Below are 13,525 nucleotides of genomic sequence, written 5' to 3'. Positions count from 1 at the left end.
TGCCAGTCTGTCCCCACAATGGATATTGTAACTACTCAATTTATTTTTAACATTATGTTATGCTTGTTCAGTGTTCGCTCACAAATGGAGATATGACCTATTTGAAACTAACCATTTTAATGTATTGTCTGCTACAGAAGCATGGCTTGCTACTCATTCAAAGCCTTAACTTAAATGATCCCATTTTTTTTTAGGTAGATCGGGAAAATAAACAGCAATTATAGATGGTTATTATGCATCAACCCACTAAATAAACCATCACTACATTTACATGAAAACTTACCCATCGCCATTAAATTAGACTATAATTCCTTCTTGATATCTTGCCCGCGTTATGCCTTCGCGTTTGATTTGGTTAATTTGGCCAAGTAACTTAGGTTTTTCTGCTTAACAAAAATGTGACTTTGCTTAAGATATCTTCATTTCATTCACTGTTAGAAAGGCAATGGATTCGACCCTTTTATCTAAAGAAGCATTAGAGATTTTCGAAACTTACTATCTTGTGAAACAGCGCCTGATAAAGGCTACATTGTTGAACCCTACATTTCAAGATGTAAAAAATTATTTCTTTAAGATTTAATTCCTTTGATTTGGTCTGATCAAATCATCCTTTCTCCCACTGCTTCATCAGACTCTTAAATCACTTCTCATGGTTAAAGAGGAACTTGAGGGGGCTTGGCCAAGATGGCGGCGTGAGCAGACGTGTGTCTGTGAGCACCGCCGCCCGGGCCTCTGCAACTGCATAGCGGTCCCGGGCCTCACCAGTGAGGGCTTCCCCGAGTGTCAAGGGGCACCAAGAAGACCCGGGGACCACGCTGAGCAGCCGGACGAGTGACCGGCAGGCCGGCAGGGGCTGCTGGGCTGAGTGGGCCTAGGCCGCGCTCGCTATCTGTTGGCGCGGCGGCCTGACGCTGCGGCCGTGTAGAGCGGCCTGGTGAGCGGTTGCCGGACTCTGAGCCCAGCAGTGGCACAGAGCGAAGCGGTGGCAGAGGAGGATTCGGCAGCTGCTGTTGGGCCGCGGAGGTATGGGACAGGGGGGAGGGTCCACAACAGGGAAGGGGCAACACGTGGCCTCAGCCTCTCGGGCCGGGTGGTGGCCTCCCAGCGCTCAGAGAGGCCCGGTTGGGGCCGTGACGAGTCTGTGGGGGTGAGGCTGGAGCCCCTCCCGGTCCCCGTGGTGGCAGAAGAGTGGAGGACCGAGGTGTGTGGAGAGGGGCGTAGGTACGGGACTCGGCGGGACATCTCGGCCTGCGGCGTGCATGGGCTAGCAGCAGCCCTGAGGGACACTGGTCACTGGATTCGGGCCTCTGGAGGGCCTTGCAGCATGGTAGCAGCATGATGGGTTGGCCTCGAGAGAGCAGAGGTGGCGGGGACGGCCGCTTTCCTTTGAGTTGGATCAAGTGCCCAGAGCAGGAGCGAGGTGCCCCAGCGGAAGGTGGAGGCCCGGTGGGGGAGCCAGATTGCAGTGAGGCATTGAGGGAGGCGGCGGGTGCTGGTCTTATTCCTGCGACGGCTGGTGTGCAGGGTTCTGATGGCGTCCTCCAAGCCGAAGAGGGACCAGTCGTTGAGGGAGATGCTGACAAGATCTCACCCATCACAGGGCAAGCCTGCCGAAGGGGCTGCCCAAGCGAGAGGGCCTGATGACCGGGGTGAGGCGGAGGACGACGGTGGGGCCCCAGTCACGAAGGGTTTTCTTAAACTCCTTGTTTGACTCTGAGAATGTATCTGCAGGAACTGCAGAGACATATTTCCCAGGAGATGCGGGATATGCGTGCGGACATCACCTCGTTAGGGAAAGGGTGTTGAGTATGGAGGACAACGAGATCACCCGGGGGAAGAAGTAGAACAACTGCAACAGGAAGTCCTGCGTCTTCGTGAGCAATAGGAGCAACTGCAGATTGCAACGGAGGACTTGGAAAAACGTTCTAGACTACATAATATAGTTATCAGGGAAGATTAGAGAGTTTGTCACGGAGCTGTTCCGCTCCATCCTGGGCCTGGATAGCAGTCAAGAGATCACACCAGACCGGGTCCACAGGGTAGGTCAGGTGGGGTGCCAGGGTGCGCCCTTCGGACATCTTAGCGTGTGTAAATAATTTTACGACTAAAGAAAGTATCCTGCAGAGAACAAGAAATCTCCCTCAGGTCCAGTTTAGAGGGCACACGCTACAGCTATTCCAGGACCTCTCGCTGCAGACATTGCAGAGGCGAAGAGAACTTATCCCATCACAGAACTCCTCCGGGCGAACTCTACGCCTTACACTTGGGGCCACCCATTTCGCCTTGTGTTCCAATGGGGGACCAGCTGCGCCAGGTGAAATCACTGCAGGAAGCTCGTCGGATCCTAAACTTAGAGGGGGCGGAGCGAAGCGCTGGGCCACACGAGGAGGCCCCTGCTGAGAACCATCCGCGATGGGGACGGAAAGATAAGAATCGGAAGCAACCGCGGCAGTCATCGACCGAACAAGCACTCGAGAGACAATCTGTATTGAACAGTCTTGCGGCAGGGACCAGTGCCTAGATGCAGATAGTCCCCGGAGGATGCTGCAGTGGTCTGGGTGGTGGGGTCCAGAACAAGTAGTGAAGATGCTGGAGTTAGGCCTGGGCGGTGGGGTCTCTGGATGCCACGTGACTACTTCGGGAGGTGTTGTCGACCCCTGTCTGGGACTTGCCTCTTCTTGGACTTTCGATAGATGTTTGTGTTAGATGTGCACCCGTTAAGCACCTTTGTCTTATTCTGTTGTGCTTCCCCTAAAGGTTTTACGTGCCCTTGTCATGATCCTTGTTCTCCTGTGTGCTAGCCCCACCCCCGAGCCGTTTCTGGCTGCTGCCCCTGGGTGGGGGGTCGTCGACTAGGGCGCTTTATCCGCTCAACTACTCATGTCCTTTAAATACCTAAGCCTTAATGTCCGGGGTCTTAATAGCCCCGCAAAGAGGTTGGCGATCCTCTCTGCCCTTGAGAGATCTGAGAGCCATATCTGCCTACTACAGGAAACGCATTTGTTAGCTACAGACACATATTGTATGCACTCAAGATGGTTTCCCCGGCAGTTTTGGTCTTCTGCCCCTATGAAGCATGCCGGAGTGGCGATCTTGATATCAAGGGCCTTTCCCGGGGAGGTAGTTTCCAAGATACATGAGGTTAGGAGTAGGTTCCTGGCCCTTAGATTGCGCATAGAGTCATTCCACTTCACTATCGCCACGTTATATGCCCCTAGCGCACGGCAGGAAACATTCATGAGACAGGCTATATCCCCGATACTCACTACACCAGACAGGGCTATACTTGTAAGAGGGGACTTCAATCTGGTCATGGATAACGATCTGGACCGCTCCGGACACGTTCCGGGCAGACGGGGGCACGGACTCCTGTGGGGTGACAGTGGCTGGCTGATTGTGATCTTAACGTCTGGCGGAAGGCGCATCCGACTCTCCGGGACTATTCGTTCTATTCAGTGTCCTCCAAGACTTACACGCACATAGACTTTTTCCTGGCCTCCTCAGAGCTTAGTTCCCGAGTTAGGGAGACCACGATTGAGCCTCGGGCTCTGACGGACCATGCCCGATTACTTTGGTGGCCCGCCTTCATGGTGGTCAAGTCAGGGTCCTGGGATTTCGGGACACAATACTGCAGTTCCGGGCGGCGGAAGAGACGCTGCGACGAGCGATCCTTGATTATCTTAGTTACAATGATGATGGGAGGACTAGTCTAGAGACACTTTGGGAGGAGTTGAAAGTAGTCGTCCGTGGAGAGGTGATCTCACTCTCGGCCAAGGAAAATAAAGCCAGGAGAGAGCAGAGAGCGATGTTAGAACAGAAAGTGTCGGCACTAGAGCGCTCCCACAAACACACTGGCGTCCCCAGAGTATGGAGGGAATTGGAGAAGGCGTGCCATCAGTTGAAACGACTTGTTTGGGACCGGGCGGAGTATGCTGTAGCCCGGCTTAAACACTAATTCTATATAGGGGGTAACTGCTGTGGGAAACTCCTGGCTCATAAACTGAGGTGTAAGGAAATGCCTCCTTGGCATGGTTGCCCCCTGACTTTTTGCCTTTGCTGATGCTATGTTTACAATTGAAAGTGTGCTGAGGCCTGCTAACCAGGCCCCAGCACCAGTGTTCTTTCCCTAACCTGTACTTTTGTATCCACAATTGGCAGACCCTGGCATCCAGATAAGTCCCTTGTAACTGGTACTTCTAGTACCAAGGGCCCTGATGCCAAGGAAGGTCTCTAAGGGCTGCAGCATGTCTTATGCCACCCTGGAGACCTCTCACTCAGCACAGACACACTGCTTGCCAGCTTGTGTGTGCTAGTGAGGACAAAACGAGTAAGTCGACATGGCACTCCCCTCAGGGTGCCATGCCAGCCTCTCACTGCCTATGCAGTATAGGTAAGACACCCCTCTAGCAGGCCTTACAGCCCTAAGGCAGGGTGCACTATACCATAGGTGAGGGTACCAGTGCATGAGCATGGTACCCCTACAGTGTCTAAACAAAACCTTAGACATTGTAAGTGCAGGGTAGCCATAAGAGTATATGGTCTGGGAGTTTGTCAAACACGAACTCCACAGCACCATAATGGCTACACTGAAAACTGGGAAGTTTGGTATCAAACTTCTCAGCACAATAAATGCACACTGATGCCAGTGTACATTTTATTGTAAAATACACCCCAGAGGGCACCTTAGAGGTGCCCCCTGAAACTTAACCGACTATCTGTGTAGGCTGACTAGTTTTAGCAGCCTGCCACAAACCGAGACATGTTGCTGGCCCCATGGGGAGAGTGCCTTTGTCACTCTGAGGCCAGTAACAAAGCCTGCACTGGGTGGAGATGCTAACACCTCCCCCAGGCAGGAATTGTCACACCTGGCGGTGAGCCTCAAAGGCTCACCTCCTTTGTGCCAACCCAGCAGGACACTCCAGCTAGTGGAGTTGCCCGCCCCCTCCGGCCAGGCCCCAATTTTGGCGGCAAGGCCGGAGAAAATAATGAGAATAACAAGGAGGAGTCACTGGCCAGTCAGGACAGCCCCTAAGGTGTCCTGAGCTGAGGTGACTCTAACTTTTAGAAATCCTCCATCTTGCAGACGGAGGATTCCCCCAATAGGGTTAGGATTGTGACCCCCCTCCCCTTGGGAGGAGGCACAAAGAGGGTGTACCCACCCTCAGGGCTAGTAGCCATTGGCTACTAACCCCCCAGACCTAAACACGCCCTTAAATTTAGTATTTAAGGGCTACCCTGAACCCTAGAAAATTAGATTCCTGCAACTACAAGAAGAAGGACTGCCCAGCTGAAAACCCCTGCAGCGGAAGACCAGAAGACGACAACTGCCTTGGCTCCAGAAACTCACCGGCCTGTCTCCTGCCTTCCAAAGATCCTGCTCCAGCGACGCCTTCCAAAGGGACCAGCGACCTCGACATCCTCTGAGGACTGCCCCTGCTTCGAAAAGACAAGAAACTCCCGAGGACAGCGGACCTGCTCCAAGAAAAGCTGCAACTTTGTTTCCAGCAGCTTTAAAGAACCCTGCAAGCTCCCCGCAAGAAGCGTGAGACTTGCAACACTGCACCCGGCGACCCCGACTCGGCTGGTGGAGATCCGACGCCTCAGGAGGGACCCCAGGACTACTCTGATACTGTGAGTACCAAAACCTGTCCCCCCTGAGCCCCCACAGCGCCGCCTGCAGAGGGAATCCCGAGGCTTCCCCTGACCGCGACTCTTTGAACCTAAAGTCCCGACGCCTGGGAGAGACCCTGCACCCGCAGCCCCCAGGACCTGAAGGACCGGACTTTCACTGGAGAAGTGACCCCCAGGAGTCCCTCTCCCTTGCCCAAGTGGAGGTTTCCCCGAGGAATCCCCCCCTTGCCTGCCTGCTGCGCTGAAGAGATCCCGAGATCTCTCATAGACTAACATTGAAAACCCGACGCTTGTTTCTACACTGCACCCGGCCGCCCCCGCGCCGCTGAGGGTGAAATTTCTGTGTGGACTTGTGTCCCCCCCGGTGCCCTACAAAACCCCCCTGGTCTGCCCTCCGAAGACGCGGGTACTTACCTGCAAGCAGACCGGAACCGGGGCACCCCCTTCTCTCCATTCTCGCCTATGTGTTTTGGGCACCACTTTGAACTCTGCACCTGACCGGCCCTGAGCTGCTGGTGTGGGGACTTCGGGGTTGCTCTGAACCCCCAACGGTGGGCTACCTTGGACCAAGAACTGAACCCTGTAAGTGTCCTACTTACCTGGTAAAACTAACAAAAACTTACCTCCCCCAGGAACTGTGAAAATTGCACTAAGTGTCCACTTTTAAAACAGCTATTTGTCAATAACTTGAAAAGTATACATGCAATTCTGATGATTTGAAGTTCCTAAAGTACTTACCTGCAATACCTTTCGAATGAGATATTACATGTAGAATTTGAACCTGTGGTTCTTAAAATAAACTAAGAAAAGATATTTTTCTATATAAAAACCTATTGGCTGGATTTGTCTCTGAGTGTGTGTACCTCATTTATTGTCTATGTGTATGTACAACAAATGCTTAACACTACTCCTTGGATAAGCCTATTGCTCGACCACACTACCACAAAATAGAGCATTAGTATTATCTATTTTTACCACTATTTTACCTCTAAGGGGAACCCTTGGACTCTGTGCATGCTATTCCTTACTTTGAAATAGCACATACAGAGCCAACTTCCTACATGAGGGCTCAGCGATCTGCCAATGCCATAAAGATGGTGCGCTCCCCTTCCCGGGGTGAGGCACGGACGGATATGCAAATGGCCAAGGTGTTTGCCGATTTTTACACAGAGTTGTATGCCCCGGACCTGGAGATCGGTTCAGACCCATCATCTTATCTTGCGGATTGTGCCGCTCCGTGAGCAGGATGCAGCCTGCCTTGACCAGCCCATAAGGATAGAGGAGGTAATCTCGGCTGTTTCTCGCCTTACGGTTGGGAAGTCACATGGCTTGGACGGCTTCACCGTGTTTTTTTTTTTTTTTTTTTTTTTTTTAAAAAGACCTTCTATCCAGAACTGTCCGCACTCCTAACTCGGCTCTTAAATTCCTTCCTACTGACCGGAGCCCTCACGCCCAGCATGCTGGAGGCCACCATCACAGTCATTCACAAGCCTGGGAAGAATCCGGAGGACTGTTGTTCGTACCGACCCATCTCGCTCCTAAATACAGATGCCAAGTTATTCACTGGCATCCTGGCGCAGTGCCTTAATCCTTATATGCCTGGACTCCCTGACCCGGGCCAGGCGGGCTTCATACACCATAAACAGTGCGGAGACAACACAAAGCGGCTTTTACACTTAATAGACAAAACAAATAGATCTCAGAGAGGCGCTCCTCCTCTCCATCGATGCAGAGAAAGCGTTCAATATGGTGCATTGGCCCTATCTCTTCCGGGTGTTGGAGCGCTTTGGTGTTGGACCGGTGCTCCTGACCTGGATCAAATGCATATATCAGGAGCCCAAGGCAGCAGACAGCATTAATGGGACTAGGTATGGGTGCCCGCTCTCCCCTCTGTTGTTTGCGTTTTATATGGAGCCCCTAGCTCAGCGTCTTCGCGATGACTCTCACATCTCCGGCGTTAAATTTTGGGGAGACCACCACCTCATTAGTCTATATGCGGATGATGTGATTCTTACTTTGGCGGAACCCATGGTCTTGCTACCTGCGCTCATGGATGCCCTTAGTACATTTAATAGAGTCTCTGGGTTTAAAGTGAACACACAGAAATCTTAATTCTTAAATTTGTCAGTCCTTCCTGCGCACGAGGAGGCCTTATGGTCTAAATACCCCTTTATATAGTCAGCGTCGCATGTACCTTACCTAGGCATAGCTTTGGCAACGTCGGCGGCCAAGACGTCTAGGCTGAACTACGCTTCCCTACCCCGGGAGATATTGAAGGACCTAGAAAACTGGGGGAAACATAAGCTCTCCTGGTTCAGTAGGGTGTCTGCAGTCAAGAAGACAGTATTGCCGTGCATACTCCAAGTGTTTCAGACGCTCCCTCTGACTCTGCAGCCACATACCATAGCGATGCTCCAGACGGCGATCTTGAAGTTTATATGGGATGGGAGGCCTGCGCGGATGCCGCGTCACACACTGTACCGTCCTAAGGAGGGGGGGGGGGGAGAGAGATTAGCGGTCCCTTGCCTGTTGAGGTATTATCAAGCTGCCCAGCAGTGCTTTCTGCTGGAGTGGAGTCGCCCGCTTACGGAAAAGCAGTGGTGCTTTATGGACCAGGCGGTCACTGGGTCTCACATTATGGAAGGAGCCCTGGCTCCAGTGTAGGCATAGAGCACCGGGGCTCTATTCCTCTCCGATCACAGGTGTGACGCTCCGGGTGTGGGATGCGGTGGCGATGAAGCACGGTTTGACGACCTTCCCCTCTCCCATGTCACCGATTTGTGAGAACCCAGACTTCGCCCCAGGTCTGCAGACAGAGAACTTTCGCGGCTGGTATTTGCAGAAGGGTGGGGAGTCTATTTGATGCAGATGGAGTAATTCCTTTTGACCAGATGAGAGATACTTATGGACTTACGGAGGCAGACAGGCTGATGTACTATCAGGTTCGACATTGGGCCCTCCAGTCGGCGGTCAGGCCCTTGGTAGATAGACCGCTTACGCCTTTTGAGAAATGGCTCCTGGTAAAGAAAGATGACAAGTGGGTGATATCGGAACTATATAGACTCTTGCAGGAGGTAGCGCTGCCTTCTAAAACCAAGGGGCAGAGGAGATGGGAGGAAGAGTTAGGGAGGGAGCTGACGGCAGAGGAGTGGAAGAGTGTCCACTTTAGAGCACATCACACAGCTCACAACACGTCAGGGGCAGAGACTGCCTATAAGCTGGCTACATACTGGTACTATACCCCGGCAAGGGTGCATGCGTGGGATCCCTCTAAGTCGAGGCTCTGCTGGAGGGGATGCGGCAACACGGGCACACTCATACACCTGCTATGGCACTGTCCCAAGTTAAACATATATTGGAAGTGCATCCTTGACAATATAGACAGTATTCCATACGAGATTCCTAGAATGCCATCATATGTTATTCTGGGTTTATCCAATCCTCTCACCTTGCCTCTTCGCTCATTGAGAGGCCGGCAGATGGCCCTTGCTCTCAATGCAGCGCATCAGACGATATTAGCTCTGTGGGGCTCGGACAGGGTCCCGACTTACACCTCCTGGCTTCATAAACTTTGGTTCATCCTGGCAATGGAGAAACTAACACTGGCGTCTAGGCAGAGGGCTGAGGACGTCTATAGTCTCTGGAGACCGTTTATTCAGACTCTATCAACGGAATTCAACAAATTGATGTGTCCTGCATATTTAAGGGTTTTGGGGCTATTAGAGGATGCCTGATGGTAGGGGGCTGGCTGGTGAAGCAGAGAGATGTTGGGATTAGGGGGCCTCTTGTGTGGGGGGTTGGGAGGGATAGAGAGGCACTGTTGAACGTTGCACAGGGAACACTGTTCTGTATTTTGTGTTTCTTGTATGTTTTTGTGGTTATTAGTTCCACCATGGACCGGGTTGACCTGCCATATGTGCTGCGGGCGTCAGCTCCTAGGGGCTGGGCTGAGGGGATAACGGCATATGTTTATCTATGCCAATCAGCACTCTCTGCCGGTCCGTCCTTTGGTTTGTGCGGCAAGGGATACTGCTATGTTTGTTTTGCTGCCGGCAGATGCGGTTGTATCTGGTCCAATAAACAGATTTGATCCATAAAGAGGAACTTGAGAATGGGGTTTCGCTGATTTAATTGAGCCTTGCACTAACTGTAAAGAAAAATCCAACTATAATTTTAATAACAAGGACTCCAGCATCTTGGGCATGGATTTAAATGTATCCTTACAAGAGAGCCTTGATAAATTCATCACAGTACAAGCCAAGGAAACAAATTTCTGACAAAAGACATCCACAGTTCACACAGGAACTAGCAAGTCTAAAACTTGTGACATGCTTTGGAGCGGTTATGGAGAAGGGACTATAGCACAGGTTTAATATTCTGCTAACACATGTAAATACCAGATTAAATCAGCAAAGATGGTAGATTAGAATAGCCAAATAATCTGGGTTAATCATATGCAGAAAGACCTACTGTATTATTAATAATAATAAATCACAGTCTCTAGACACAATGTCAACCCAATACCTTTGGAAACCTTTTGTGAAGCTGTGACAGTCTTTCAAAATAAAATCCCCAAGATTAGAGATGGTATAGTTTTTGAAGAAATCTTAAAGCCTACATTTTTATTTACAGGAATCTCAATTTAAAGTAATCCCCAAAGTAAGTTTGGAATGTTTCACTCAATAACAAACATTCACTGGAAACTAGTCAAAATAACCATACTTCTGGGCCTCATACAGAAAAATTACAGAGAACACTGAACCACTTCTAACTGTAAGGCCACTGTTTAATAAACATCTTTGGACGCCACACACTTGAATACATTTAGATCCATCTACTTGTTTCCCTACCGGTCCGAATTACTTGACAGATTTTTTTATTTTTTTTATAAACTTCAAGGCTCTGTCAAAAACACAATTTCCTTGAAACATTTAAAGCCTGTTAAGAGCTGGTAAAAGCACGGTTCTGGTTGATGGCTGTTTAGAATTGCCTGCGTAGGTCCTATTGAGCCTTTCTGCAGCATTTGACAACAAACACTATCTTATCTAACAGGCTTTTGGACTTTGTTATCCTTGGTACAGTGCTTAAATAGGTTGTTATGCTTCTTACATTTAAATCTAAACCTATAAGCCCCAACTATAGTGCATGGCAAGGATCCATTCTCTTGCACTCCTATTTCAAGAATATACATGCAGCTGTTAGACCACAATCTGAATCAAAAAGGGATGAGAATGTACTTGTATTTGGAGACCATCCAGCTGGTCAGTGGGCTTTTGTAGACATCTTTAAATGATTCTGCCAAAGCATTAAGTCTATGTTCGATCAGTTGCTGGCTGTCAAACATTTATGAAGCTAAACCCAACCAAAACAGAATTAATAATAATCCCTCAAGCACAGCTATGTCCAGTGCCATGAACTGAACATCTTTATGGATGCACATGACCAATCAATCAAAATATTCCCGACTTCATCACTCCTAAATTCAGCCTACATAAACTGTCATTCGCTTTACTTATGCTTCTCTTACTTCTGAAAGTGCCTGGATCCAAAACAGTAACTCGCGTAGACAGTACTATTTCTATTGCTGCGGCTAAAACATGTAACTCTTTATAATTTCATCTGCAAACAGAGTCCTCACACTCTTGCATTAGCAAAATCCTACAAACATACTTTTTTGTTTAGATGAAAGATGTTAAGTGATGTAATGTTATACTGATTGTTACACATCAAAAAAAGATTCAATAAACTTACTCTATAGAAAAATATAACAAATCATAACATTATGGAGTATCATAAATGTGACTGATGAAATATCATTCTCAAGACAGCCTTTTAATGTGAAGAGTGTTTGTTACAGGCAAACAACGTTTCCGTTTACAGCATGTGCTTCTGTAGTTCACAGGCTTTGCACAGAAAAGTAGTGCCCTCCCTTCTAAAACAGTAGTTTGCAAGTAGTAGTAGAAAAGCAGTGGATCGTGAGAGCAGTAGATGTGTTTGGAACAAAGTTTTAATTTAGGCTGGTCCTACTCATAGGAACTCTCAAGGCATAGCCAGAGCAGGTATCATTAAATGAACAAAAACACCCATCATTCTCAACTAAGGCGATGGTAATGGACATGAAAAAAAGGGAAGTTACGAAAAAAACAAGACATTTGCCAACATTCAGAAAACAGTTTAACGGGCAAACTGACATTATCTGAAAGCATCCACACAATACTTCGTAAGCTCAAGAAAACACATTTTTTAGATAAAGGTTCTCAGTGCAGCTATTCACAGTGTTATTACAAATAAACGCAACACACCTTGTGCTTCCTCTTGACTTTGTTAATGTTTTTGTCAGAGCTTTGCTTCTGGGACTCTCGTATATGTTTTTCTGGTACAGAGGTTTTTTCAATTTTCGGCTGCTCAACTTCCTTGTAAGGCTTCCCTGGTATTCGGGATAACAAGTTCAAGTCAATCTTTACAATAAGCGGATACCTGTCTTCAGGCTCACTAAGAGGTGAAAGAAGTTCTTTCTCTTCCATAGGAGAGAATCTTTGTCGAAAAAAGTTGTCTTCCTCCTCAATGGAGGTTTTAACAGGAGTCCTATTGCTCTCAATATATTTGGGTGTTTGGGATGATGGAGGAAGGCTCTCATTTTCATCTGAATCAGAGGATGAGGTATCTGTTTCTATAAATTCCCTGGATTTCTGAGAAGGTTTAACAGGTGCCTTAATTTTCTTTTTCTCCACTGCAGGTCGAGGAGATAACTTAGGTTCCTTCTTGATACTGGGCTTCCTGGATCCTTTGGTGGCTGCCTTATGCCTGTTGGATGGTATGCTTGTTGTTATTTCTACTGTTTCACTTTTAATTTCAAGTCCTCCCCTAGGCTCTTCAATTGCTTTTTCAGTCTTTTTGGGTTGTTTTTTACCTACGTTTCGCCTCTGTGTCACACTCTCACTTTGAGCAGGTGACTTTTGTCTGCTGCGACTGCTGTCGCTTCCCTTCTGGGTGGTTTTAGAATCTCGCCCAGGAGTGGAGACACTGGCATTCTTCGATACACTTGGTTCAGAATATCCACTTCCTGCACTTTGATCCAGACTTTCTTTGTGTCCTTGAGAAGACGGGATGTTACTGTCCACTGACGAAGCAGGCGATACCTTATGCGGATTAACTTTATTCAACCAGTTATCCAGCTGCCACTTATTTGTTGGAGGAGGTTCAGGCTGAAAATAAGTTATTAAATAATGCATTAATTCCAGCTTGTGATATTTTTTGCATAAATTATTCATATGTAGGGAAAATAATAACTATATCAGCAAAAACAAATCTTCGACAATCCTGTTTTTTCTAGTGCACAGAATGAGGCATTCAGACAAATAACTACCAGTTATCTTACAAAAATAGGCAAATACACATACTAGCTTACAGAGCACTGACTACTAACAGATTTCAATCGGTTCTCTCAGAAGACAGCAAAGAATCAAACGTGTTGTTGGCAACCACTAACATTTTCAGTTGTATTTTGTGCAGGAAGACGTAACCACAATTGTTATACATCACTTTGAAACATACCGGCTTAAAATGTAATGACAGTAAAAGAACAACTTACAGATATAAAAAAATAAACCATTTATCTGTTACATTCTGCTTGCAGCTTGTGCAGTTGTAGATTCACAAGCTTTGGTACACTCCTTTCATCTAGTGTTGGGAGTGGGGACATTACAAGTTGTTTTTCTTTAAAGTAAAAGTTTCAATTTTTAGATGATTCGTGACTCTCAGAAACCCACAATGCACCAGCACAATGATTCCATAGATCATGTTGTTTTTGGGCTCATGTCTTGCGTTTGCTTGGGGTAGAGCAATTAGAATTGTAAACTCCTAACCGGACTTTTCTTGCCACAAATTGAAAATG

General features: G+C 48.1%; 1 protein-coding gene across 4 annotated transcripts in view; it reads right to left on the bottom strand.

The window, feature by feature from the left end:
- AFF4 (ALF transcription elongation factor 4) overlaps positions 1-13,525 on the bottom strand; it is a 902,368-nt gene that overhangs the window by 384,574 nt on the left and 504,269 nt on the right. For all 4 annotated transcript variants that reach the window (XM_069244725.1, XM_069244727.1, XM_069244726.1 and 1 more), the window contains one exon: positions 11,934-12,836. In XM_069244725.1, the coding sequence (XP_069100826.1) occupies positions 11,934-12,836 (903 nt within the window). The remainder of the gene's footprint in view (positions 1-11,933; positions 12,837-13,525) is intronic.

This window comes from Pleurodeles waltl, chromosome 7, assembly GCF_031143425.1.
Source record: "Pleurodeles waltl isolate 20211129_DDA chromosome 7, aPleWal1.hap1.20221129, whole genome shotgun sequence".
Classification (NCBI taxonomy): Eukaryota; Metazoa; Chordata; class Amphibia; order Caudata; family Salamandridae; genus Pleurodeles; species Pleurodeles waltl.
Note: the sequence above shows the minus strand (reverse complement) of the source record. Positions and strands in the feature narration are given on the sequence as shown.